The sequence below is a fragment of the Anopheles arabiensis genome, chromosome 2 (genome assembly GCF_016920715.1).
Source record: "Anopheles arabiensis isolate DONGOLA chromosome 2, AaraD3, whole genome shotgun sequence".
Classification (NCBI taxonomy): Eukaryota; Metazoa; Arthropoda; class Insecta; order Diptera; family Culicidae; genus Anopheles; species Anopheles arabiensis.
The window spans coordinates 107,758,291-107,785,715 of NC_053517.1; the positions used below are offsets into that span (position 1 = coordinate 107,758,291).

Here is a 27,425-nt window from a genome sequence, read left to right on the forward strand (position 1 = left end):
TGCTTACACATTTTCCATGATCATAGTATCAACCATCATTCGATCGCTTTCCTTTCACCAAGCGAATGTGACTGCTGCTCTCCCTCTTTCTATTTGTTGCTATTATTAAACGCGCCCAACCTCACCAATGTGCAACAAACAGCTACACACACACATTTTAGCACCGGCAAACATTGGACACGCCACACTAAACGCTGTAAATAGACGCAGCACGCAACATTAGCTGACCAGCGTGTGGGCGAATGGACTGTGCGTGGTACTGCGTGGTCCTTAAAACAAATCAATCATCCCGTAGCCGGAAGGCTTTGCCCTTTGATATGTCGGACAAATTGATGATGGTCATTGAGGCTTTCAGTGACCAAATAAATCAAACCTCAAAGACATTTGCACCTACCCTAGCAGGGCTGATCTTTCCCCGGTCCTGTTCAACAAAACGCAAATGAATTGTTGGATGTTTTGCGAATGTGTTACATGAAGCGTCAAACGCTGTGGGCATCCCACGTGCGGGGGTTGCCCTGTGAAAGCTTTCGAAACTTTTCAACCCCTTCTATTTTCCGACGAGCATTTGGGGGTGGCACGAAAGAGCTCTGGAAGCAAGAGCAGAGCCATTGTGGTGGAGTGGAAAATTGCTATTCAATTATCCCAGCAGGAGGGGAGGGTAAACGCAACTGGTTGAGCTACTGCTTATAGATGGAATGAATTTACCCCACGCAGGGTAAATTGATTTACGTGTTATTTGGGGCGGTTTGGTGGCGAGTCAATCTGAAGGAGGGTGATTTTGGGTGGATTTTGGGAGGGTTTATTGTAAAACGGTTGCTACTAATGCAAACCAAATGAAATCCGGCAACAGAATTATAATTGATTCCGGAATCAAAGCTAGTTGGTATAAATGCTTTAGGTTATGTTGTGGTTGAACCGTACTGAATTATTATTGTGCTTAAATATTTATCGAAATGCTACTGAACACATCGTAAAATAATGGAATTAATTATTGTTGGTATCCACTGCAACCGTGCACATTTCGTATTGATTATTCATTCCAAAGCCAATTTTATCTACAGAATCTACTCCCCCTTTGAAAACCACATTGATCGCCCTGAACTTTTTGCTATCACTATCAAAAGCTGAAATCGAAATAATAACCAACAACAGGTATTCCAAACTTGCATTTGATTGCATCGAAGTTTTACGACCGGAAAACAGCTTTAAGCGCTACCGGAAGCTAATTAATTGATGTTGCAAATTAATCATTTGCAATGTGGTCATTAAGGGAAATTATTTTCCAAACCTACCGCCGCGCAGCAAAAAACCACAACCCATCCAGAAGCGCATTTGCTTGTTTGGTGTGGGGGGTGATTAATTGAAGGGAAAATAAATCATTGCAATCTGGTCGACTGTATGAATGCATGTTTGTAAAATCAATTTGGTTGCATTTCAGCATGTTGGTTTTAAAACGTAATCTGTAACACTAATATTTATCTGAAATAAGTGTGGAATGTTGGGGAGAGAAGCATTTCAGCTGAATTTGCATGGATTGCATACTTTAAGGCGCAGATGTTTAAAGCAGCCTAAAAGTAGGCAATTCTGCATACATTGCACCATTTTATAGTACAAAATTATTCTTTTCGTTGTTTCTTCCTGCAATTCTTCCTGCATTGCAAAATCTGCCTTCAAATCTGTGTAAAATCTAAAACTCAATTTGTGGAATGAGCTTTGGCTGTTTTTGTACAGGTTTTAATTCATTTAATTAAAACGAACCACCAGCGTCAAACATGTTTATAATATTTATTGCGGCGCTCATTCTAATCCGCTTTTAAAGACTTTCTGCGTACACTGAAAGAGATGGAGCATATGATAAGCTTCAGCTTTCTCCTCTGAGACGCCATCAAGCATGTGTAAAAGTTGTTTAATTAATTCATCCAACTTCTATCCGGATAGTCAAAAAATAATTTCAACTCCGAATGCAAATGAAGATGAAATGTTTGGCAAAAGGCCAAGCCAGAGGACATCCTTCTCGATGTTGCTGGATGGGTTCCCCGCCCGGCAATGGAGGAAAAAAAGGGCAAGCAATACCGTTTGTAATAATCATCACGCCACAGTACGGTTCGTGCATATATTTTGAGACTTTCATTTAGTACCGGGTGCCCCTAATGCCTGTCAATACTGAACGCTCAGTGTGTGTGTGGGAGGAAGCTGTTTTCCGTGTACGGTAAGCCGACCGAGAGTTTGTTCACCTAAACCACCCAGCACGGCTCAGCAAAAAGTTGCTGTCTGCTTGGAATAAATAAAAAAAGTACCGCCTCAAAAAAAAGTAAAAGTACAAACGCCACACAAGCGTAACCGGAATTGAAACGAAATTTACTAATCAAACTTTTCTCTTTCGTTTCGTTGCAGGAAGGACGTGGGTTGAAATTACGAGCGGTTCTCTTTTTTTTAGCCCCCACTTAGCTCGATTCAATACACAGCTTGTAATAGGTAATGGGTCGGTTGGGCCGTCGGAGAGGAAAACAAACATTAAAAGAAATTTAATAACATTGAAAACCATTGCAACCACAATCCAATGTATGCCACGTGCTGGTGAAAAAAAAGCATGTAACGAACGACTGTTTGAATGTTTAGCTGAAATGTGGTAGGCACTGCCACCGCCCGGAAGTATGCAAACACGCGTATCACAAACAAAACATCGCCATGGCGGTGTTTTCGTGTAATATGTGGCGTATGGGTACGTGGAAAATTGTGATTTGGTGTTATCTCGAAGAAAAATACCCAAAATAGGAATAACGCTTACAGTGTGTAACTGATCATGTTCGCATTAATTCGTTTGTATTTTGTGGCTTTCATTTCCCATGGGTTATACACAATTTTCATTATACGCTCATCATATTCACTGAATAATTGATACACACTTTGATGCTTTGTTGTTGTACACATTTTGTCACTCACTGTCATGTTGCTTGCTTTGAATCGCCTTTTACCAAAACATATCCTTGTTTTACAACTCTGTTTTCCTCCTTCCATTATTTCTGATTTAAAGCAAAGCTTGCAAACGCTTTTTTACACTTTTCATTTTCTTTTGAACCCGACAACAACAGTGTGAGTGTGCTAACGTCAACGTACAAACTGCGGCAACTGGTAGCGTGTGCCAGCCGTCAACATTCAGGGAAAACTCAGTTATCCTATCAAGGCCGCGGCTGTTGTTGATATTAGACGGTGACTGATTTTACACCAGAATGCGTTTGAAGTGAAATGAGAATATTGAGTCACTCGCAACCGTTGAGATGGGTGAGAGTGTGCCTATTCCACCGTCAAAAGATTTGTTTGAGACTGCTGCTGCTGCTGCTGCTGCTTGATGTTTACCTTTCCCTAACGCTTTTCACCTTCATCCCACAGTGAGCGCTTGAGAATCAAAGGGGGAGGAGAAAAAACCAATGAAAACCTGTGTTGATTGTGTGTGTGTGTGTTTGTGATGTGAAAAGTGTCAAAGAAAGTTTGCGGACTTGTTTTCAGCTTGGAAGCTTGGTGGGTAGTGTGCGACTCAGGGTTTGGAGGCTATTGTAGCATTCATTCCTTTTGCTACGAGAATACGGCTTGTTTACCTGTGAGGTGGCATTGTGACACATTCAGTGTGTGTGTGTAAAGTGGTGTTGAAGAGTATGCGAATCGGTATTAGTGCACGTTCGTGGTTTGTTTGTATTTGCTGCCCGCAGGTGAATGAAGGCGCTTAAGCCCGTTTAATAGGACCCTGACGCGACCGGCTCACACCATCAATAACGTCCTTCATCATGGCGATGGAATGGATTACGGCAATAGATAAACGGTAAGTCGCAGTTTGATTGATTAGCGTTATTTTTGAGGCATTGAGGGTGAGGGCGAGCGCAAAAACGTTTAGGCCCCTAAATGTATGCTATTCATGCTCAAGATTGACTGTGTAGACTATGACAAAATGGACGATGTATATCTGATAATTATGTTAATGATTTTGATTATTTTATCGTTATTTAACCCATCCAAGCCTGTTGTTAAAGCATACTTTCAATTGAGATCGGTTTTAAAGCAAAAAACATCAAGTGATGCGCCTAAAAGTATGCAATTTGCCTGACACAACTGTTTTGTTACATCCACATGAAATAATAGCAGTATTATCGATACATAAGATAATAGCAGCAAAGCTAATCGAGGAAAACGCAACAGTGAGTTTATTGGTTTAATTTTCACATTCTACGAAATTAAATTAACAAAAGAGAACGAAAACAATACAACAGCAGTGTGGTATTAACTTCGCCAAACTGTTCTACTCAGGGGAAAAACAATCGAAACAAAAACAGCGAACTGCGTATGTTCGATTCCCTGAACATTCACTTTATGATTTAATTCAAACGCAACAAGGCAACATTAAAGCAAATTCCGTGCCACTGCCTGGTTAGCACCGTTTATTTTTCACCAAGCGCAAAAATGCATGCTTCCAAGGATTTCCTGAATTGACCGTAAATTAATGCGAAATGAATAAGTTATCTGCTGAATGTGCCAAACCGTATCGGGGTGTGCATGCGTGTGCCGAAGGGTTTTTTGTACTCAATGGTCAAGCTGTTAAGTTTATGGTGGTATAAAAAGTAAAATTTAAACGAAAACAAAAAAGCTCTAGCACCAAAAAGAAAAATGAATTTCATTCGTTCTTTTCTGGTTGCATGAAATTGGATTTTTTGTTCCTCCCGCGCGGCACAGAAAGAGGCAGTGAAAGGGATATAATTTGATTTTCTGCTTCCGTTTTCTTCATGCCATTTGGATTTATGTTTTGTTCTTTTGAAGGCTGTTAGCTGTATGCTGTCGGGTTTAAATCCCTTTTTCTGATTCATTTGCATTTAATGTACTTTCTAGATGGGTTTAAAGTGTTATAATTATCACTGATTATGTGTTAATGTTTTTTTTCGTCATTGCATTGTAGTAATATTGATGATTTATTTTGCTCATAAATCACTACTAGAGTAAAACAGTCCTGCAACAGCCTGAAACTGTCAATAAATGGCTTCATTTGTGATCATTTGCCAGCCAAAGCTGGACGTTTTTCGCGGAAATATCGCACGCTCAAAAATCAATATCCCAATTGCTACTCTTTTCCTTCAGCATCGCCTGAAAGTGTAAGTGAAAATAGACCACAATCAACGCAGTAATAAAAAAAAAGTAAAGCAACATCTCAATCCGCAGCTGAATCAATATTGACTTTGCGGCAAAGTTAATCGAAATTTGTGGCTACACTCTCGAAGATGTGTCTCCGCGTTGATTCCGGTGAAAAGATTTAAGCACACGATGGGCGTCGCATTTGATTGTCGAACTCTCTCTATTGCTGGCTGTGATTGGGGAAGCGGATGGAGAGGATTTTACACTGTTGCCGTTCAATTGGAGAACTGAACTAAAAAGCAAAAAGCGAAGAGTAAAAAAAAAGATATGTTTTTTCCTTGTGGTTCGATGACACAAAGCGCACCCGCACCGCCGAGTGTCCTCATCGAGCGGGCGCGCGTGTGTGAGTAAATACAAGTGAAAATCGATTTTAAATCCCAACTCAATCCCAACCGGCGTGCGCGCCTTTTGTTCGATTCGGTGCGGGCAGAAGCGTATTCTTTTAAATATACTTTTTAGCCGCCTGTGACAGCATAATCTTCTGATCGGTACGGTAGCATCACCCAGCAGCATCACCCAGCAGCAGCATCATCAGCCTCATCGCAAGTAGCAATGAGCGTGTCGCGCGTATTTGCTGAACGATTTTTCAACCTGTTTGCCTAAACGATTGACGTGTTTGTGGAGAGGAAGCGAGCGAGAGAAAGAGACCAAGGTAAAAATAGCAAGAAATGGAAGCTTTACGGCGAGCGAAGGAAAACGGATAATATTGACTGTTTGCTAATTTCTTCGTCCCATCCGCCTATTATGGACGAGAATGGAGGGTGAAACTGCTGTGTGTAGCGAAAAGCTTTTCCGAGCATTTTTTTCCTGGAGCTGACATTTACTTTAAAGCTGGCGTAAAATTAAAAACAATTCGTAGAAAAAGTTGTGATTTTAAAGGAAAATCAAATAAACTAAATTGGTTCTGTTGACTATAATCACTCTACCAGAGTTCACTAAAACCATCCCCTCTGTGGCGCTTGTTGTGTGATGCAGCCAATCAGATTTGTTCATACTTTGTGGTAAATTGCAAAGATCTTCCAACTTCCTAAGTGTTTTACACAATACTGGTAGTACGGAATGAAGAAGGTGCTCCAGTTTGGTACATTGTAGAGAGCCACAATCATCTGCACGAAGAAAGACAAACTGTGGACGGTTTCGTGGAAATAATAATATGATTGAAAAGTCAGGCTTATTGCTTATTCATTTTGTTGAAAAATTTCAATATAATTTCGATGCCGGAAAGGAAGGTTTGCCTGATTGCTGGCAGCAGGGGTTTTGCTGTTGTTCGAGAGAAAGAGGGAAAGGGTCACTTCAGTGCCGTGACCATGGAAATTCTTAGCGAATCCGGTTGTGAATACTTAACGGTTGGAAATGGTTTCCTTGGCGCATGGACAGAAATTGAATTTACAATTAGATGAATTTATTCGGTTGCGTTGATGCCGAAGCTTTGATTTTGTGTTTCATTTGATGTTTTGATGGAATGGATGATTGTTTCCCACTGAGCAGGGTTTGAGCTCTAAAAAGATTTAAGAAGTGCCTTAAAACAATCATTTTTGTGTATTTGATTGCATACTTTACAGCGCGCGCTTGCAAAAGTGCCTAAAAGTATGCAATCGGTAGCAAGCGTGCCTTCATAAAGTCGTGTAAATAAAATCAAATTACCATGACGCTGTCGAACGCTTAATTATTTCGGTTTTAATTAAGCTACCAATGGCGATGATGTTGTTGAAATCCAGTTCACGTTTAAAACAGCTTAAGAGCTCGCTTCTAAACAGTTAAAGCGAGCCTGTAGATGTGTGTAAATGTATGGAAAAACAGTAAAGGAACTCCATGCTACTCCCATCCCCCTCGGAACAGTATCATTCATTCACCGTGCCTGGAAGTTCAATTTAACTCCGGATGCTGGCGGCGTGCTACGACCATTTTGCTTCAATTTTTTTTGGTTCGTTGTCGCTTCCTCGCGTTCTCGCGCAAGCTGCGCCACACGCGACAGGGCCGAGGGAATTCAGTCGGAATTCACACAACATCGTTTTCCAATTTGCACCGTACCGTGACGTTCCGGGCACTGCGACAGATAACAACCGTGTGCCGCACCTGTCAAAACACTCCCGCACGCACCTACCTCTTCTATGGGGTGAAGTGGCGTTGGGGAAGGGGGGAGTGAAAAGGGGCAACATGTGAAGTGGGAACATCACGGCTGCTTTGCCAACAAGCTAACGTGTCGATTTGTTTCTCGGGAGGCAAAACGGCAACGGCAAAAGTAGCGAGGCGACAAGGTTTGGGCGCTTGGGGACACGCGGAGTAGCGCCACCTGGCGGTGACAGCGAAACGGCAATCCATACTAGCCCCGTCGGAGTTCCGGAGTAAACACAGCTGTCGTAGGCGCGTTTAGCTTTTTTTTTGTTCCTCAACAGTCGCCCGCAGCGATCGAAGGACGATCGATATGCTCCGGCTTGGTGCCGGAAATGGTTCAACGTTCGCGGCGTGCCGTTTGGCGTTCTGTAAGTACGCCGTGGTGCTTGTAAAGGAATGGTTGAATGGGAGTTTTTTTTCAGGATGGGTGATGTATTTCGGGTCGCGGTAGTTGCAGGGAATATTCTATTGTTTGTGTCCCTATGCGTGTAAGACTTACACATTTTGAAAGAACACATGTGCTGCTGTACTTCCAATAGTAGTTAAACGATGAAGTCATTTTAAGTAGAGTATGAGGAGTGTATCAACTAAACAGTCTAAATTCTGTAAGTTTTATCTGAAAAATAAATTATCTCCAAAATCATGGACAAAGGAGGAAAAAGCTGCTGAAATTACTGCATTGAAAAGTGCACGACCTGCTCAAATTAGCAAATCAACGTGGAAAAACCCTGAATTTAGCTTTTATCTGCCATGTTTTGCTTGCTAAAGTCCCTCAAACTACAGAAAAAATAGTCCGCAGTTATACCTGTGACATCTTTTCAACAACATTGACCTCTCCTCATCTTTAATCTCACACAAGCAACGAACCAAATAGTAACTGTAGAGGTCATTACATCAAAGACTAAGCAGCAGTAGCAACAACAAAAACACACACAAATGCAAATGTACACCCACAAAATTAACAGCAAATACCGGGACAATGGGAGCGAAGGACAACACCAAACATAAGTGAAAGAAAACTTTACCCCTGGTAGTGCTTTACACGCCTCCCTGGTACCGAGAAAAAAACAGTTCCAAACCTCCAAACAACAACCGACAGAGAGACGAAAAAGAAGAAACGAAAAAAAGAATCACAAAATAGCGCAACAGGGTTGTCTCGTTACAAAACAGGACGATCCGCTGCCATCGTCGTCCAAAGTCCCGGCGTCAGCATTATCGTCACCATCATCATCGCCATTTATGGTACGACCGTGATGGGTGGGTTGGGTGGGTTGTGGGTGAACTAGGCGCAGGACACATACACGCGTACCAAGCAGCGCCGAATGAATGGTCCTGGCTTTCGTCCGCCCCATTTGGCCGATGGATGGATGGTTCGTTGGTGTTGGTTGGTTGGTTGGAGCTGCTTGGCAGTAGTGCCAAGGGTAATAAAAACACTGCCAGGAGCTGGGTGGCATCCTAAGCGAGATGTTGCTAGATGGGGGAACAATAATGGGGGGAAGGAAAAAAGCCGTGGAAAAATGACCCGACCCGTGTGTGCCGAAGTGAAGCAACATGTAGCTTGCAAATAAAACTTCTTGTTTCCTGATCTTGCTCTCTATGGGCGTGTGTGTATCGTGATAGAGAGTGAGTGAGAGAGTGAGCACACTTACGAGCGAAAGCCGGAACGGGAAACGGGTATCACCATTCGTCATGCCCGAATGTGAGTTGGCTGATGGGTGGGGACGATTATGATGGCGAATAAGGGTGTGTTCTGGGGTGTGCGTTCGCCGCATTGAGGGGCGGTTTCTACTACTGTGCGGGATTGGCGGTGGCCAGGGAGCAAGACGGTGCAGAAAGGGCAGATGTAATGTTGAGACTGATCGATGGAGTCACAGGTTCATAAATAGTTATGTGCCTCCATCATATTTGTTCCCACGGATCTAGCACCACATATCGTCAGCATCAGCAGCTTGCTAATGCATGAGAATGGATGTGTTTTTTTTGTGTATTGAGAGCAAACATACCCTTTGATGTACTGTAGGAAAAGATGGTTTAGAAGTTGATAAAATAGTTTTAAAATTGAATTTTACTTGTAGGATTGTGGTGGTAGTGATTATAAGGTCCGACCAATCACCAATAGAAGTATTAATCCTCCAAAGCTTTGCTACCATCATTCGCTGAAGATTCTTAAGCTTTTTAGTTTTTCTTCGCAACTAGGCAATAGCTACGTTGCAGAGGATCATATCTCAGAGTCTTTTAAGAACAGCGACAACGGTTTCAAAAGCACACTCGTCGCTCCAATATCCATTGATTCCTTCAATGATTTCTATAAGCTGGATATAGCTGGTTGTCAAGGCTACTGCTATGGTTTCGTCGATTTGTTGCGCTTTCCGTACCCAGGGTGTCAGCTTTTCCTGAAGGAAAGGTATGCCTTGTGGGACACACTTACACACCGACATAGCCACACATCCACACCATTGCTGGGTGACCGAACTTTGGAAGCCACAGAAGCATCTAACCTTTACTCCGCAGTGTGTGGTTTCCCGAGGTGTGTAAACTTCAACGTACGCCTCGTCGTTGTTGGTGTTGGAGCTCTCCACTTTGCTTGGTGGTGGTTGTGGTAGGTCGTTCCCTATACCCAGACGACCTGGCCAGCCCCCCCCCCTGTTTTCTGTGTTTGAATAGCCCAAACTTGTTCGGAAGACGCCGCTTTTACAAAATGGACAGATATTCCTTATAAAAAGGTCACCCAGATCCTTCCGGGCATACAAGGGCTGTGCCAGTGGTTCCGTGAACCTTTGCCTCTGGAGCAACATCTGGGGACCTGCTTAAGGGTGTAGGTTTATCTTTCAAGCAGACATAGCCCTCCGCTAGCCCCGCTCTGTGCTCTTCCTGTGGGCACGTTTTATCTGTTCGATTATTAATTTTTGTACCAAACCGTCATATTTTCATGCGCTTCCAACTTGCAATTCCTGTTCGCAAAGTCCAAGGTTTCCTTTCCAGCCGAGATATGGTGTAAGAAAGAGCGAAAGATGGTTCTGTTCGATCAGTGGAGTGGTATCCCAGGGTCGAGCTGGAGCATTCAGTGGAAATGCCGGAAGGAAAAAGTATAATTTCGTTAACGAGAAAGGGGACGAGCTCTCTGGGCGGTGTGTCCCATCTTCGATGGGCTTCCGAGCTTGTGCGCCCCATTTAAAACATGTATGGGAAATGTTCTACGATATCCGTGCCGTCCAGTGGCTTCCAGGGAAACAATTTACCGTCCATAAGTATGGTCGGCAGATGGTCGATTAGTAAGCGATGCCCCTGTTCTTGGCAGTTTGCCATATTGCATGTTATACCCGCCAGCAGTATTAACGTGGAGGAGGTTATTTAGACATGAAATTTATTAAAGATGTTGTAATGAAAATGTGTTGCACTTGGCTTGTTTTATTAGTAACTGGAAAGGTAATTTAATATACATCCAATTTTCAAAAACAAAACCACACCATAAGGTTCCTTGCTGTGTTTACCTTTCTGTACGAGGTGAGCTAGCTTATGGAACCAAACAAATGAGCTACCGTTTGATGTTCAGATCACTTTGGATGTTGTTGTTGGCGTTTGATGTTGCGACAACCTGCAGCTGAGTGGAAAATGTGATTCTTCACTTTCCCGGAAGTTGTTACTTGTTTTTGAAGGTGTGCGTTACTCTGGTAACGAATCTACACAGTCATAACCTTTACGATGTTTACGGGAAAGGAATCAGCCCGAAGACTTCAGGAGTGTGCATTGGATTAAAGCTTTGGGCAAAGCGCAATGTTTTTATGTTTCTTCGCGGTAGATTTACAGAAGAAACAAGAGGAAAAATGTAGTAGAATTGAATTTACTTATATTTCGATACACTAAACACACCGCCTAAAGTTATGCAAACCGTTAAACAAAATCTTTGTTTTATGGCATTTTTGTTTAATTATTTTCAACCGTTTGGTATAGCTGAAAAATCAATGAAGCAACAATAAGATAATCAATCCCCTGATCAGTTGCGTTCATTTGTTCACTGTCACCTAGCCGAACCAAAATGTCAGCGTAAAAATAACTGCTATCGATCAATAATGGTCATAATTGTAATGATCTGGATGAAAAATGTCTATTGTTATTTAACGGCATCAAATTTACGACCGATGCTTAACGAGCCGGGAGTAAAGAGGGAGGTAAAGAAAAAGTCAGAGCAAATGGCAGATGAACGTTAACTTTATTCCTTCCTTTTTTCTCTTAACCAGAAAAAACCAATTTATCACTTATCTGTATTTTTGGGAAGCTAAGGGTGCATCCGTCTACAAAGAGAAACCGCATGAAACTTGCTAATAAATTGAGAATGATGAATTATCTTCTTCGATACTACATTTTGTTCAAAATTGTTCTAACTAAGAAAACAAATCAGTAGAGTTGAAATACTTCTTGGAATGGAGAGCGTCAGCCCCAAAAGCTTCAAAAGCTGTCACCGGTGCAAATATGCTTTTGACTCGTCCTTACAAAACCGAACCCCGTGTGCTAATGAGCAGCAGCTCACCAACCAACCACCACGTTACCACAAGGTCTAAGCAGGGCCCGGGTCCATTAACGCTCATATTTGCGGGCCACCTTCATCCATTAGTTCCGCTTATCACGAACCTTTCACCGAATCGAACCAAAGGAAGAAAAAAAACGAACCTTTTCCACCGTTGACTGAATAATCGATAATTTGTTGCATTCGGCGTAATGATGAAGCTCCATGGAGCCATGGCCGGAGACAGCACGGTCAAGGTCCTCGTTCCACGTTCGTCCTTTCGGCATCGGTTTGATTGACAGATTGGTAGCATTCCTTCTGGCCGGGTTTTGTCAGTTGCGGTGTACGATCCTTGTAGCGGGAAAACCCCGTTGCCGTTTTCGGGCGAAGGATCGAGCAAACTCGACCCTGAAAACGAAACATAATATTTATCAACCGGCGTTGACGGGTGGTCTCGTGGAAGGTTTTGCTACTCGCTATCGCTCTCGCTCTTTGTTGCCTCCCTCTGCTACTCAGAAGGTAGTTGAGATTCATAGAAAAGGGTTTTGGCATAATGGATAGTTAGATAGTAACAATGCGTTTTGCTATTCCACTCAATGCATCGATGAACGTTAAGAAGATTTGCATAGAATAATGATAGACAAGACAAAAAACACACACCTCCGGTGACAGTCATTTGAAATGAATACGTTTATCGTTTACGCCGCAAAGTATGCTATGCGCATTACAAAACGCCACTAAACAAAACAAAACCCGAAATGATAAAAAGCGCTCCTTTCAACACAATTAAATTTCTCCTCCACCCTCTCTGCTTTTGAAACGTGCAACAACAAACTGTTTCCGATGGGCTCAGTACGTTTACATAAAAATCACTCGACTTAACTACTTCCGATAAAGTGCGCACATAACAAATGCTACCCACGGCTTGAAGCCAATGTCTGGCGGCAACATAAAAGCAGTACGTTTACAATCTTCCTTTCAACAGAGACAGTTACTACCTCCGTTTACATGACACACACACACGGTGGGAAATGGGCAATTTTCCGCACGGTTCGCATCAAAAGCATAATCATCATTTTGATCCTCTCGCTGTTGGTGCTCCCGTCCCTCCCGGTCACCTTCCATCCAAACCCGTTCGATGATATTAGTCTCAATCATGGTGATCACCTTCAACGATGATCCCAGAATCTGAGTGAGATCTTTCCCTCCCGTTTCGCTTCTTCTCGGGTTGCGTAGCGACCCTCTTTATTGAAGCTGTTCGGAGGGAAGGCTTCGATAGCATGACAATTTTTCCGGCCTTTCCTTCAAGTGAGTTTTCCGCAAAGCGAAGCTTTCAAGTTGCGCTATAGTGGGGTGGCGTAGTGGGTGTGTCGACGCTTGAAAGTGAAATGAAGCATTGATTGCATCGGGAAAACGGTACGAGCTTTACGGGAAATTGGAAGCACTCTGTGCTGAGGGGAGAGAGAGAATAAAGGGAAGGATCATCATTTCTTATGGTCGCCAATAATTTCCAATGCGCTCACAATAATCCACCTGAAACAACCGTTCCCTGTGCCCTTGTAATAACCAGGCCGTGTAACTCTTTCCCCATTCCACCTCGGAATGCTTTCCCAATCCCAATTCCAGCTGTGGGTTTGCCACGAGAGGGTGAAAAATCTATTTCTTATGTACAGGGTTGCGATGGGAGGGTTGGGAAACTTTTCCCAACATTCCGGACCGTTGTTTCGGTGTTTTATCACTGCCGGGGTACGCAACACTTGACACAGCAGCAGGTCGGCCAGCAGCGGTGTTGCCAACCGGCTGGTGGAAAATTGAGATTTATTGTTATGTTTTCCCCACCCAGCACGAACTGCTGGGTGTCATTTTTTTCTTTGCAGGAGAAAAAAAACCCACAACCGTTACAAGTTGCTAGTCCTTTCGTGGAGTGGCCGGGGTGAGCTGGCCCGGGAAGAAACATTACAATTTACCCACCGTTTCCGGCGTGAGTCAGCGGAATGTGAGGATTTGGGACTATGATTTCCGCATGGGTACGCGTTCGCCTGGGGGAGACCAGATGGCGTGCACAGGAAATTGTCCGCTTAGCAGTTTTCGTATTCCATAGAAACATACGCATACAAACACACATGGGTGTGTGTGTGTGTAATAATTCAGCTCTCCTAACCTATCCTAATGCGCCGAAACGCGATGGTCAAGGTGCCAACGCGTTGGCAAGCCTTGTTTGGTAGCTGAAGTTCACTTTCACCGTTGACCGGAAAGTTATCTGAAAGTAATTGACAATTTAGCACATAATTGTGATTTGTTTTTGGGGGTAATATTTCCGCCGTTGCAAAAGTGGCTGGACAGTGTTGGGAAGTGGTTTCTTTGGGCATTATAGTCCGTCAAATTAATGGAAAAGAGCTGTAAAAAGACGCTCTTATCACTAGGATATTTTTACTTTTCGTATTGTAATGTATTTGCGACGATGATTGTGATGAAATTGTAAAAAAAACCTAACAAGATGGATGTTATAACATTAAGTTCATTAGCAAAACCGTTGACAGCTTATTTCGCTAAACGGTTTGCATGCATTTGGGCGGTTTGTCATGTGTGTCGTGCTAGCGAAATCGCCAACAAGTATGCAACCTGCATGACAAATTGCCATAAGTCATGTAAATAGCATAAAATAAATAGCTTTATAAGCCTTAGCTAATGCCGTTCCAGAAATTATTCCAGGACTCACGGTTGTAGATACTTTATCAATGTGGCGATGTTATTTACTTTTATTATTACTGTCCAAATTTAAGGACATTATCAGTTACCGCGAAAAAAGGATTATAACAAACGGGAACATTTCCCCTTGTAGTAGGCGCGTATCACGAATCAAACCGTGGGCGTGGGCAGCTTTCCCCAGACAATTGGTCAAACTTCTCGCTGAAAGTAAAGACACGATTGTTTGCGTAAATTGGCTCCTATTTTTAGAGCAACATTCGCCGGTCACTGCTGACAGCGTAAAGCCAGTCGAGTGAGCCCTTGAACACGGGACATGGTTTTGGAGGAGACAAAAAAAAAGATACTATATATAACCTAAAATAAATACCAGCAGCAGGCGGAAAGACTTTCGGACGCAGGAACGGAATCTCGGACCGCATGTTACCATGCCCGGTGCCAACTGGTTGAAGCAACTGAAATTGTTCCGGGACGGCACCCGTTACTAGGGGCTTAGGGAATGAGTTTTCGTTTTCAGCAACGAAGAGGCTTATGTCGTTGTTTTTTTTTTCGTTTATGGATTACAAGATCGTTATGGACTTCGTTTTTGGGGGATTCTTCGAGAGAATCAAAATGACAATAAAGTATTGTTTCTAAATTTGTCCCAAAAAAGGTTAGTTTCGGTAAAAATATCATCGAACAGGCTTTAGCGTTTACATAGAAACGCCAAAATTGCTGCAATCCGCACTGCATTTACAGTACCTGGAATAGCGTTTGAATTATAACAACAGCCTGGTGAAGCAACATGTACTGTGTATGATTTAAAACATTGTTTTTGACGACTCACATGAATTTCCGCCATTCATGGTACGATAAAAAAGAAGGAAAGAAAAGGGAAATACTATCTCATCCAAACTCCACCCTGCCTGTCAATTGCTTGACACAAAATGAAGTTTATTAGATTACGTTCGCATGTGCTGCTTTTAGCTGTGTGGCCTTCAAGAGTCCTCTGCTTCCTCTGGGTGCGGGAATGCGAGAATCTGTGTGGGAAAACAAAATTCGGTTTCCTGTGTGCGAGGAACTACTGCTGCTGCTGCCTCTGCCGATGTTGTTGCTTGCTGTACGTGGATCGATCGAGTGAAATGTGTTAGTTCAACCGACCGAAAAGTGATTATCCTTTCACATGATTGCCCCACTCGGTGTGTGAGCATCGGGCGTCTTTCAGCGGTGGCAGATTTTGAGTGGCACGAGTGTGGCACGTTTGAGCAAGAGATTCCTTTGCTAGGCTTATGTCGTTGATACTTTTTCTTCCTTTTTTTTTTTGGGCACGATAAACTCTACAGAGACGACACATAGATCATACGCCCAAACGGTGTGCCGCTGGTTGCGCAAATGATTGTGTTTCGCTTTCGAACATTCTTAGAATGATTGTTTGGAATTCCGAGCTCATTCTGTTCATTGAAGAGCCGAGAGTTGCGTTTCGTGAAAAAAATGGTACGAGCCTCAAAGAAAGATTCTATTTCAAAGCAGACACAATAAACGAAATTGGCTCTCTGGCGGAAATTAATTCAATAAACATACCATCAAAAAGCTTCGCCGCTAGAGCTGGGAGCTTATTTTAACGACAAAAACATTGACAACGTGCCTTGGAAAGTAGAGCGATAGAACAAAATTTAAACCAGCTTCGTAGCGACGATGAGAGCGTTGTTTGACGGAGATGCGCTTCCTTTTCCAAGCATTCATTATAGAGGAGATACTTTGCTGAGCAAAAAACAAAAACGAAAGCTTTCTTGGCTAAGTCAAACCCACATCTGGGCATGTTTTAGGTGAGCAATAAAAGAAGGAAATGAAAACGCTCACATCGCTCGTATTCTTTGCTTTATGTGTAGGTTGGCTTTGTGCCACGGGGTTGATAAAAGATGTTTAGCTTAGGGAAGTTTTCCTCTACAAAACCTGGAATGCATTGTCATGTCAATTTCAAGAAACGAATGAGCACTTTTTGTTTTCATTTGAAATGTCTTTTTGAAATGACTGTGTGTACCACGAAACTGTCAGCTTTTTGAGTGTTATTTTGAACCTCAATGCTTTTTATGCCTGAATGTATGCTTTCCACGATACGTATGCTGCTTAGTATAATAGAAAGTATCAAGATTTTATGATTTCCAAAGTTTAAACTTGATAGACGCTTCTAAAGAATCTTGTCTTCTTGGGCATCTTAATGTAATTAAAAATATAAATACCAATATATTCACTTCCCGTTAAATTACACGTTCAAGCAATATTTTATGACATTATTTTTCAATATGATACTCTCCTGAACTTTGAACTTTCTCTCAACCATCTTTCATCCACCATGCCATCACCTACCTTTAACCGCATGTTGCTGCAGACCGATTAAGAATTTAATAATGTGGTTAAACTCATAAAAAAGCCATCGACTTCATCAGTTAAGCTGATCAAACAGTCCATCAACAGCACCATCGCATCATGCCCAAGCATCAAACAGTGTTCCGTTTTTTCTTGCTTTTCATTTTTGCCCCGCAATTTTCACTGATTTAGCCTGGCACGAAGCAAGACAGGGAAGCAATTTACCGCATTTCGCAAATGCGGCACAGGCACGCTTCACTTGAAGGCCATTCGGGGCCGTGTGGCAGCGTGTGAGTGGTTTTTCCGGCGGTCGTTTTAGGATAGTCAAACCATGCCACACGGTTCGTGTACCGTACCGCAACGGCCTATGATGGTGTGCTGGTGTGAATGGACGTCATTAAAAATGGTGTGCTGTATGAGTGACAAAATTTTACGACTTTTTGAGTGTGCCAACATTACCGGGGCACAGCTGTTCGGTAGTTTGACACGACCATTTTCCATACCTTTTTAGGGAGGGCATTATAAATTGGTTGCTTTACGAGGTGCTGGGCGTGTAGTCGGGCGATGTAGATTTGAAGTTAATCGCATTTACTCTTTACTCTCAATTCAATGCACGTGCCGTGCGTGTCAATTGAGCTTGACTGTTGTTTGTGATTTCAAAATTTAATTACCATGTCGTATTAAATCAATAAATTTGTCAAACACAATTCTCCAGCTTCGCGTGAAAACCATCGCATAAAACACAATTAAGAATCTCAGCTGCTCTGCTGCCATGCAGAGATTGAAAACGGATCCTCCAAAAAGAAAAGCGTAAAATAAATCCCTTCGCTATTCCGTAGCTTCAACTGGTGGTTTGTGTTCGCATTTTTTGTGCTCTCAATATGAACTGCTTCCCTGCTCTATCTGTGTACGATCTGCATGCTATCGTCGACGGAGTCTCATCGTGTGCATTGCATTCATTTCCGCTTCCAGTTTGGCGTATAAAAATATCCTGAATAGATTTCCTAGACCCGCTGGTTGCTGCTTGCGAGCTTTTTATGCGGAAAGTAGGAAGTTTTTCGTCGGCTTCCGGCTTTCGGTCGTTGCATGGCGATGGCCGCGTTGGCCTCGATAGTGGATTTTCGCTTCCCACTATATCAGTGCAGAGTCCGGGGTTTTTGTGGGCTCTGCATCGTTGTGCATCCTTTTTGCAGTGCCGGGACTCAGGTCAAGCATAATTTTTATTCTTTCACCTCATCGCTGCCGGCACCGGCATCGCACGCCCGAGCTCTATTTCCGGGCGTGAGGGAAAGAAAAGCGTCATAAGTTGCTGTGAAATTGAAATAATGCTCATAATGGTGTCGGACAATAGGGAGAAGCTTTTTCCTATTTGAATGGTATAGAAATGCGCTCGGAGCGTCCGGGCATTGTTTGCTGTGAATGGGGAGTGGGTTTTTTTCTGTTTGCCAGTTTCTATGGAGCGTGTTAATGGACCATTGATGTTAATACGTTTATTTGATTATTGTTATTTCTCTTTACTCAATAGTGCTTTAAACTAGCCAAAGGATTAGTACCAGCAAATAAATTTCCTTAAATAATAAACAATGTTTTAATATGTTCATATCACATTGGAAAATATTGGTACGTTTATTGCACAAAATTGAACATAAATAATGCGCCTAAAAGTATGCTACTTCCCTTGAACAAGCCTTTGTTTTCAAGTTGCCTACATTTAGGCGCCTGTTATGAGAACCATATGGCTCATTCAAAAACAGCTTTACAAAACGATACTAACCAGCTGTGAGCTGCGCTTCCTCAAAAAGTACACTTCCATAAACTCTTTCGGCTTGTTTTTTCCAATGCCTGTAAGTAAAATTGAACACATTTCACACCATTAATCATGCACCAGCCGCTTCAAACTCTCCTAACCTCTTTCCACCGTTATCGGTAGCAAACCGATTGGCGTAAATAAAACTGATTTTTATCGTCTCACCTGTCGCCCCCGAAATTTGTCCACCATTTTTATCACCACACATTACTTACTCCGATTTTTTTTGCTGTTATGCGCGCGAGGACAACCGATTCTGCTCCACTATAGCGGGAAGTAAGTGTGGGGCACTGTTCTGCGATTGATCTCGGATTGGCTGCGTGGCCCGAGATTTTGCGACAGCTTCGCGCCGTCGAAAAAGCAGCCACTGAACCGTAGCACGAAGCACGCGTGCTGTGAAATATTCATTTATGATAATGCGAGGATACATTTCTTCCATAAAATCCGACCCGCCCGTTGCCCGCTGCCTTCCCTCACCGTTCGCGGTGATACACGCACCGCCGCGCTCGCCGTTGTATCAAGAGTGGATTTGGGCTTTGAAAGTCAACCGTAGCGAAATGGTGGTGAATTTAACGGATCAGTTATACCTCCTCGTGAACGCTTTGATGGGGAGCTTTTCTTTGTAGCGAGCACACACTCGCACCCACGTAATGCGGCTTATACGGTGGGATGAGGTCCTTGGAACAGCGAATGGTAGAGCTTCTTTCAGCCGGTGAACGACTTCACAATCGATTAATGTGTACGATACCGCGACTGATGTGTACACATGTTCGATTAGCATACAAAATAGTCCCTATCCACTGTCTGAAAGCTGCTCTTTTCGTGAAAGCTTTTATGCATACGTGCGAGGGTATTGTGGGAGTAGTATGCCGCTGTCTGGTGGTGAGATGAATTATGCGCTTAGGAAAACTTTTCAAACGTAATGGAATATTTTGACGAAATGAAATGGGGTAAGCCTCACAATTTCACAATATTGATAAATAACAAATTGGTGGGAGTCCCTCTACAAAACGATACCTGGGGAGCCATTTCAAAGAGACAGAGAGAGAAAGGCAATTAGCCTTGCCTGTGCTTAGCGCGCTCGTTACTCATGTGTGGCGGGAATGATAAATTTCAACCGATTCCGTTATCCCAGCTGGGGCGTGGGGCAAACTCATATTTTAATGTTTTCCCCTGCCGATCATGTATTTATTGTTGCGTTGGACGACCTGCTCCAACTCTCGGGGGAGCACTTGTTTAGTGAAAACAGAAACAAATCTCCCTATCTGCTCACCCCATTCCCTTTCCTGTTCCTGTTGATGCGCGGAAACCCTTGGCAAAAGGATATGGCGTTTATAATCGTGACAGGGAATCGTGGGCTTGGGAAATTTATGTTATGCTTCCTATTCCGCGTTTTCTGCCCCGGCGATGGCGATTGATTGATTTCACGTGCTACCGAAAGCGATGGTGTAGTATGGTGGCTAGCGAGCGAAATAAGGAAGAAATATCGACTGGCTGATTGGGGTATCGGGTGATGGTAACGGACCACGCAAAGCAGGCAGGGCACCCGGAACATGTGTGAAAGAGTAAATCTGAATTATGAGTTTCATAAATCATCGATGATCAGCGATACACTGGCAGGGGAGGAGGGGAGAGAGAGAGCGAAAATATTGAAATTGAAAAATAAGCTTCTAACACTATAAAACATTCTGAAGTGATGCAATCTGCAGCTCAGAGCGCCCGAAGTCATGCAATCCGCATATTAAAGCCATCCTTTCAAACCCCCTTGTCTCCAGGGGAAACCGCGTCTGGGTAGATTGATACACCCAGCACAGTGGACAGCTTTAAATTTAATTTTAATATCATCCCCAATGTCATTCTGGTAGACGCCCTTTTCCACACAACCAATCCACCATCTCACTCACACAATCACACATCAGCGGTAAGCTAGCTCAACCATAATTTCATCCGTCTCGGTCTCGGGTGCTCGGTTGAGCTCGTAAAAATAAATCCCCCCCAAAAGGTTGGCGGTGCCGTGTTCTAAGAACTTGCAACGTGCAAAACATCAACACACAGACGCCTTCGTCCCGAAGCTCGAAGCTCACGTTACTCCTCCACGGCAAAAGAGCAATACATCACATGGAGGATGCTGCCTGTTGACTTCAGCGACTGTCAAGCGTTATCCTTTGCCTGAGCCAGGGGAACGTTTCTCCCTCGCTCATGTCGCTCTGAAGGAGGGTTTTAGAGTTTGGAGCTTTTGCTGTGTTTTTTTGGTTTGATTTTTGGAGAACACTCTACAGCGCTGGGAGCACCGAAATGAGCATATAAGAGTCTTTTTAAGTCTTATTTTTTAATAATATGATACGGGGCACTGTGGTCGAGTGCTGGTACTTGTCGAGCTTGTCTGTGAGAAGCTGTTACTTGGCCTGGGTCGTATGAAGTTCTCAGGAAAACAGATTTTATTTTGGGACTGAGTAAAGTTGGTTGTTATTGGTAAAAAGAACCGCTTTGGGATTCAGCTCTGAAGCAAAATGGGCAAAAAAGTACAATTTGTAATGCGAGTTGCATAACTTTTGGCGTTAAAATATCAATACCACATCCTTGTTAAACTTCATACACAGCTAATGTTGAATTCATTCCTTCATTCTTACAGGCCTTGTGACCGGAATCTGCGCGACTGTGAGCTAATATCATGCCGTTTGCGACGAGTCGAGCCGCTGTGCCGACTGCCCGGCTCGGCGCTGCAGCAGTTGGCAATGTGCGGCTTCTACGAGGATCTGGAAAAGGGAGTCACGCGTAAGTTTCATTCTGCAGCATGCCTCTGCCGTATATGTTGAAATGTACAATGAGCTACGTTTTACTGTTGTTTCAGTATTCCGCGCCGGTGAGCAGGGACGCTACTGGTATGCAGTGCTCGGTGGCCAGCTCGAGGTCCGATACCACGCGGCTGACACAAAAGATGGAAAGGTAGGTGGATCGTCACGTGGGAAAATGTGATTATTTTTCAATAATATTTCAAATAGGACATTCTTATGAAGTATGGAGGCTCATAGACAAGCACGGGAATTGACCTTCTGCGTGATTAAAGCCCTCTCATCAAAATATTTGGATTATCGGCATGATGCGTCAGTTTACATTTCCATTGTGAGGATGAAAGAATTGCAAGCGCCCACGGGAGATTATGATCGAAACATCCCGCAACACACAAAAGTCTGATAGGATTAACGGGAGGACTAGCGATATATTTCTTTTATCCCCGGAACGGAACGGGCCTACTTGCGACCTGATTTGAAATTCATGAGCTCATCCAGATTGCTTCCGGAGAGCATAGGTAATCTGAGCGATTTTTCTGCTTTGCAGCTTAAGTATTATGGACGTGGGGTGCTACTTTTGTATCCTTTCCAGAGCCGGAAGAAACCTTTGTCTCGGCTGAAATTGAGGGACAACAAAAACCCAGTAGCAGCTATCGCAACAATTCATTGCTGTTTGATGGTTCTATTTAGCCCCCAAACCCAGCTACTACTTGTACGATGTCACTTGATGTCAAAGCATTATAGTTACCGAATGGCTGTATTTATTTCACTTGCGTTTCAATTTCAGCCTTTCACACATAATACACAAGCGCACGTTCGGGCCGCCGTCAATCAATACGGCTTGTTTGTTTATGCTGAACCAGAGCGCAAGCATGAAACGAGCTGATTGTGGTTGTTGCTGCTCCCGTCGTCCCGTCTTCGGGTTGATGTAAAACAAACGACATCACGACAAAGGTATCGTCTTACAGTGTGCTGGCTGTGGAAGGACCAACACGTACACGACTCCATACGGCGTAGTGGCATATGTTTGTGTGTGAATAGCTGGTGCCGGAGCTGGTAAAGTGGTTACTTCGCCGGAGGATCCAATTTCACTTCACCGATACTGCCCATGATGTCATACGGTCGATGACGATGACACAATGAAATTGGTCGTGCTCGAAGAAGAGAGAGAGAGAAAGAGAAAGAAGAGAGGCGGCTGGTGGTTGTGGTCCGCTTTGTCGAGCAGGATGCCCCTCGAGAAGGCTTACAATTAATTAAGGTCTTAAAAACGCTTAAGCGAGAAGTGCCATTACATTCCATCGAAATACCACAAAGAATGCCAAACGCTCTCCATGTTTTGGATTCGATTGAAGTTTATTACCGTGCTTGGGTCACGCGTTCCAATTACATAGCCTGGGGTCAACCAGTGTGGTGTCTGGGTGGTTGAATTGAAATGGTTAAGATACGGCGCAAAAATCCCTCCCAAGAAATGCACGCTAATCAAGCTCAATCAATAAACCCGCCGCACACATGGTTCAGTGGGTCCGGCCACTTTAGTGAATGGGTCGATTGGAACACTCCATTCTGTTTGGAGCTAGGGGACTAATTGCAGCCGGAATCTGTCTGGGGAATCTTCATCCGCAAGGCCTTCGTTTTTGGGCGACGCATCTTTCGGTTACCTCCAGAAACGAAACAAATGCTTACAAACTTTCCTTTTGGCCAGCAGGTGAATTGTTCGTTCAGGAGAGTGCGTCTTCATAATACACCATCAGCTCTGGTAACACAACCGGAAAAAGAGATTACATACGGCCGGACGTGACCTCACGTAACCAAAGCACTTCCGATGGGTGGCGCAGAGTTAGTCTCCTGCTGCGTGCTGCATTTGTCTGCGCCGGTGAAAGAGAATGGCACGTGCCTGGGTGAAGATGCGTGAAAGTGTTTGAAAGGGAGCCGCCTCGTGACTTTGATGTATGGATACTCGGTCCAGTCTTTTGGAGTATGTTTTGATTGGCTTTCTTTGATTGAAATAAAACATTGCAAAGGGTGCTGGTGATCTTCACACATTTTTTGGGTGTTGTTTGTAATAAAAGGAGTGATTGTTAAGTTGTTTGGGCACTGTTTGTTCAACATCAACAATATAAAACAAAAACATTGCTCTTTAGGAACGTATTTCTTCCATTCGTCAACTTTTTGAGTTGAATTTATCGAAAACGTTTTCAAATGAACGAAAAGAGGGAAACAAAACGCCTAAATGTATGCAAATATCAAAACAAAACGTTATTTTTAAGCTAATTTTTGATGTATTTCTTCATTGTCGCCAGTTTTAATTGAAATTTTGATTACAGTTGAACAGAGAGCAAACCGTTTTTTCATATTTGCATCATTTCGCATCAACCTTCCATGATCTTCACACAACAATCATACTACCCATTGCCCAAAACGTGTTAAAACAGTGCATCAGCAACATTGTTTACACCACAGGAGGACAGAACAAAAACATCGCTCCCAGTGAACTGACGAACTGGTTGACTTCTTGCTATTCCCCAAAAAAACCCCAAACCCAAAGGCCACCATCCCGCACTGCCGACGGTTTCGGTTATTACTGGCTTTGTTTATTTATTTGTCAAACAACATTCTTCTCCACGTTGGGCAGTGCACGTTCGCCCATGCTGCCGTGCTGCACACACTGTTTCACGAGGTGTAATTTCTTTTTTCACTTCCGTAATTTCCTTCTCGTTCGTGCGCTGTTCCTCCAGTGCCCGAGCGGAAGCAGACGTTGGTGTTTAGGTTGGAGGATGTGCGTCTTTTTTTCGTTGCTGTTGTTTTTGTTCTCTGTTCCTACCGTTTGGACGGAAAATTTTGGTCCTCGCTTGCAAATCCCGAACGGTGCGCATCGTCACTGGAATGGGGGGGGAAATCCCCCTGAGGAAGGTTCAAGATTTGAGCGTTTAATATTTTGTTGTTTACGCAAATGTATCACTTTACCGACCGTGGCCCGTCGTCAGCCGCTGTCGTCGCGGTTGTCGTTACGACTTGGTGGTGTTTATATTGTGTGTACACGCTGGCAGAAGGAGACTGTGTTGCCTTCGCGTGGTGAGTGGTGACAGGGCAACAGGGGCGTGCTTTTAAAAATGTATTTGCCTCCGTCTGGCTCGTGGGCTTCTGGCAACTGATTGAGTCATCCAGAAAGGCATAGGACATTTTTAAGCGAGAAAAATAACCGTCATATTTTAAACTCTATCCACAACTCGCCAAATGATCCAAAATGGGTGGGAAAAAGTGGGCAATAATTTCTGTTTCAAAATGGAACATAACTTTTCTATCCAAACGGAGTGAAATGTGTTTGCCTTTTCTAAACAAACTATTGCCCAGTTTTCGAAAGCATGATTTATTTTACGTTCTTTTCTCCGAAGCGAGCATAGCTTCTCTGTCTGGTATGATGAATTTTATGTGCAATGAAGCAAAGGAATTCCCTATCGAACTATGGTGCACCTAGTTCTGGAGAATCGGTATGTTTTTTTTATATTACACACACACTGCCGACCATTACCGTACGCCAATGTTTGCACAACTCGCAGCGTGTAAATCTAGGAGCACACACACACGCGGAAGGGAGGAGAATAAACGGGTTGAAATTTAATGTAAACTTTGCAACTGCACCGCACACAAAGGAATCCGTTCGCGGTGGAACCTACGCAACGGTATGTCTGTGTGTGTATCGAGTGTTTGAAATTGGATGCTCTCGGGTTAGTAAATTTCAATTTCAACCATCTCTCCGGAGATCTCTTCTGGCCCGGGTGCTGCAACAGAACATTTCCCATTTCCTTTACACCGAGTGTGTAAAATGTGTAAAATGTTGCACAAATCCATGGCTGAGCTCTCCAGAGACACACTACCACCACCGTTCTATTTTCACGCCATTGATGGTTCTGTTGGTTAGCATCGATTGTAGCTTGTTCGGGCAATGTTGTGGCATTCCGGTTTTCCAAACACCTTAACCACTGCTGGGTTGTTGGACTGAACCGGTAGGAGGGAAGGATTGTACGCCCGACGCGTTTTGTATTGTCGAAGTATTGTACAATTTCTTCCACTACGGTGAGTCGAGCCAATAATCGACATGATGAAAGTGGTAGCGACCACCCTTCCGTGTTCAGTACAGGTCTTCGTTGTACGGTTGATCGTTACACCACACACACACACCTTGCCCTGGTAGTTCTATCAACAAGTTGCAAAACAGCTGAGATGGTGTGCATGCTGGCAGGTTGATTTTAGCAGCGCCCGAATGTAGGCTACGCTTTCTCCATTATCACTCGTTTGCTCCTAGGCGGCGAACGGTGATGTTTGTGCTGATATAAATTCAATTATGAAATTAATTCGTTCCTATTAAGTAATCAACAGTACATTATTTTCCTTTCGCCCTCGCAATTTCCTCGATGAGTTTGTGTGGATGGGCGGTGGTTGCTGATGTGCGGTTTGTTGTACGGTCGATACACACAGGCATGAGGCCCCAGAAGCTCGTGCTGTGTCGTAGCATCGGTCCGGCACAATTGTCGCTGAATTATGCTGATTTGATTCAGTCTCCTTGTTTCGGGCCGTTTTGCGGACTGATTTTGCTCCGGACGTTCGGTTGTTTTGTCAACGAGTTTGTTACGAGCTTTTGCACACCACAGCTCCCTAAATGGACCGACAATCTGCAGCATGCATAATGGAAAATTGCTACCCATGTTTTTGGTGGTTTTGCGCACAATTTTCCCCGGGACTTCACCCCATATGAAGCCACGTGTAACATTAGCTAACTATCGCAAGACCCCAGCATACGGCTGCCTGTTCGGATGTCTTTTATGTTTTGAAGCGAAAGCATATCTAATGCCATTTATGATGCGGTTGCTTTTCGATGCTAGCGACGATAATGATGATGATTATGATGATGCTCATGATGGTGGTGATGGTGGTGATGGTGGTGATGGTGGTAATGGTGTTGACTTTAGGCAGCCAAAGGTTTGAGATAATTTATTCCATTAAACATACTAAAAGCTGCGAGGGGAGTCGCGAAACGGTTAAAGTGATGTACGAAGGTGGTTGCGGATTTCAATGGATCACATGTCGAAATGCTAATGTGTGGTATGCATGTGTGTGTGTGAGTGTGAATATTGAACAGCGTGTCTACGTCTCGATCGAAAGGTGTGTGCTTCATGGTGAAGGATAATCTTGCGTCGATGTGAAAAATCAACCACAAATAATTAGAAATCATTTGCGTTTGATCTTGTGGGCTAAATGCCACATGAATGGTACACTTGGGAGTGTTATGACAGCATTGGAATGTATTTAATTGATTAAATGATCCGCAATCGAAAGGTGTGCTCACGAATAAAATGCTTATTATGACAGATTTGCATCGCAAATTGCATGACTTTAGGCGTTCCATTAAACGTCTCTTTGTCATTTACCCATCGAACACATCTGTGCTTTATGGAATTGGGTGCTTTTCATTAATTAGTGTAAATTAACCATCAAAGCACGAACATAAATCATTAATCAATAACACATCGCCACATTAGATAACGCTTACACTAGAAACGATCGCAGAAATGAATGGAATAAATACCAACCTGTTGTTACCTCCACACGTTCGTCGTCGTCGTCATCGTGCCTTACATCACACACCTGCAGGAACAGCAATGGTGCTGGACATGCTGCCGTTCGCCAAAAACCGCATTTTGGTCTGTCAATTTATGCAACCATTTCCTCTCGAAACCGTTCCAAAACGGTTCGGCCATGTGCGCTCCCATCGTATATCGATACGATGTGCGTGTGTGCAAGATAAATCCCACCCAAAAGAGGTAGGCTTGCAGTGGAATGTGCACACACACAGAAGGCAGCATGTGAAAACAGCAGCAGCAGCAGCAGCAACTTGCGAACGGCACCGGCTCAACGTCGCCTTCGTCACAGAGACACCCAGCGGAAGGCATCCAGGGGGAGCTGTTGTTTCGGTTGCGTTGAC

At 43.6% G+C, this 27,425-nt stretch overlaps 1 protein-coding gene across 6 annotated transcripts in view; it reads left to right on the top strand.

The window, feature by feature from the left end:
- The window catches only part of LOC120894130 (rap guanine nucleotide exchange factor 4), a 105,969-nt gene that overhangs the window by 17,503 nt on the left and 61,041 nt on the right, over positions 1–27,425 (top strand). For 5 of the 6 annotated variants that reach the window (XM_040296515.1, XM_040296520.1, XM_040296516.1 and 2 more), the window contains exons 2-4: positions 3,391–3,817; positions 21,286–21,428; positions 21,505–21,599. In XM_040296515.1, coding sequence (XP_040152449.1) covers positions 3,783–3,817; positions 21,286–21,428; positions 21,505–21,599 — 273 coding nt within the window. In that variant the 5' untranslated portion in view covers positions 3,391–3,782. Of the gene's footprint in view, positions 1–2,706; positions 2,723–3,390; positions 3,818–21,285; positions 21,429–21,504; positions 21,600–27,425 lie in introns of those variants that run through there. The other variant, XM_040296519.1, reaches the window with a different exon arrangement.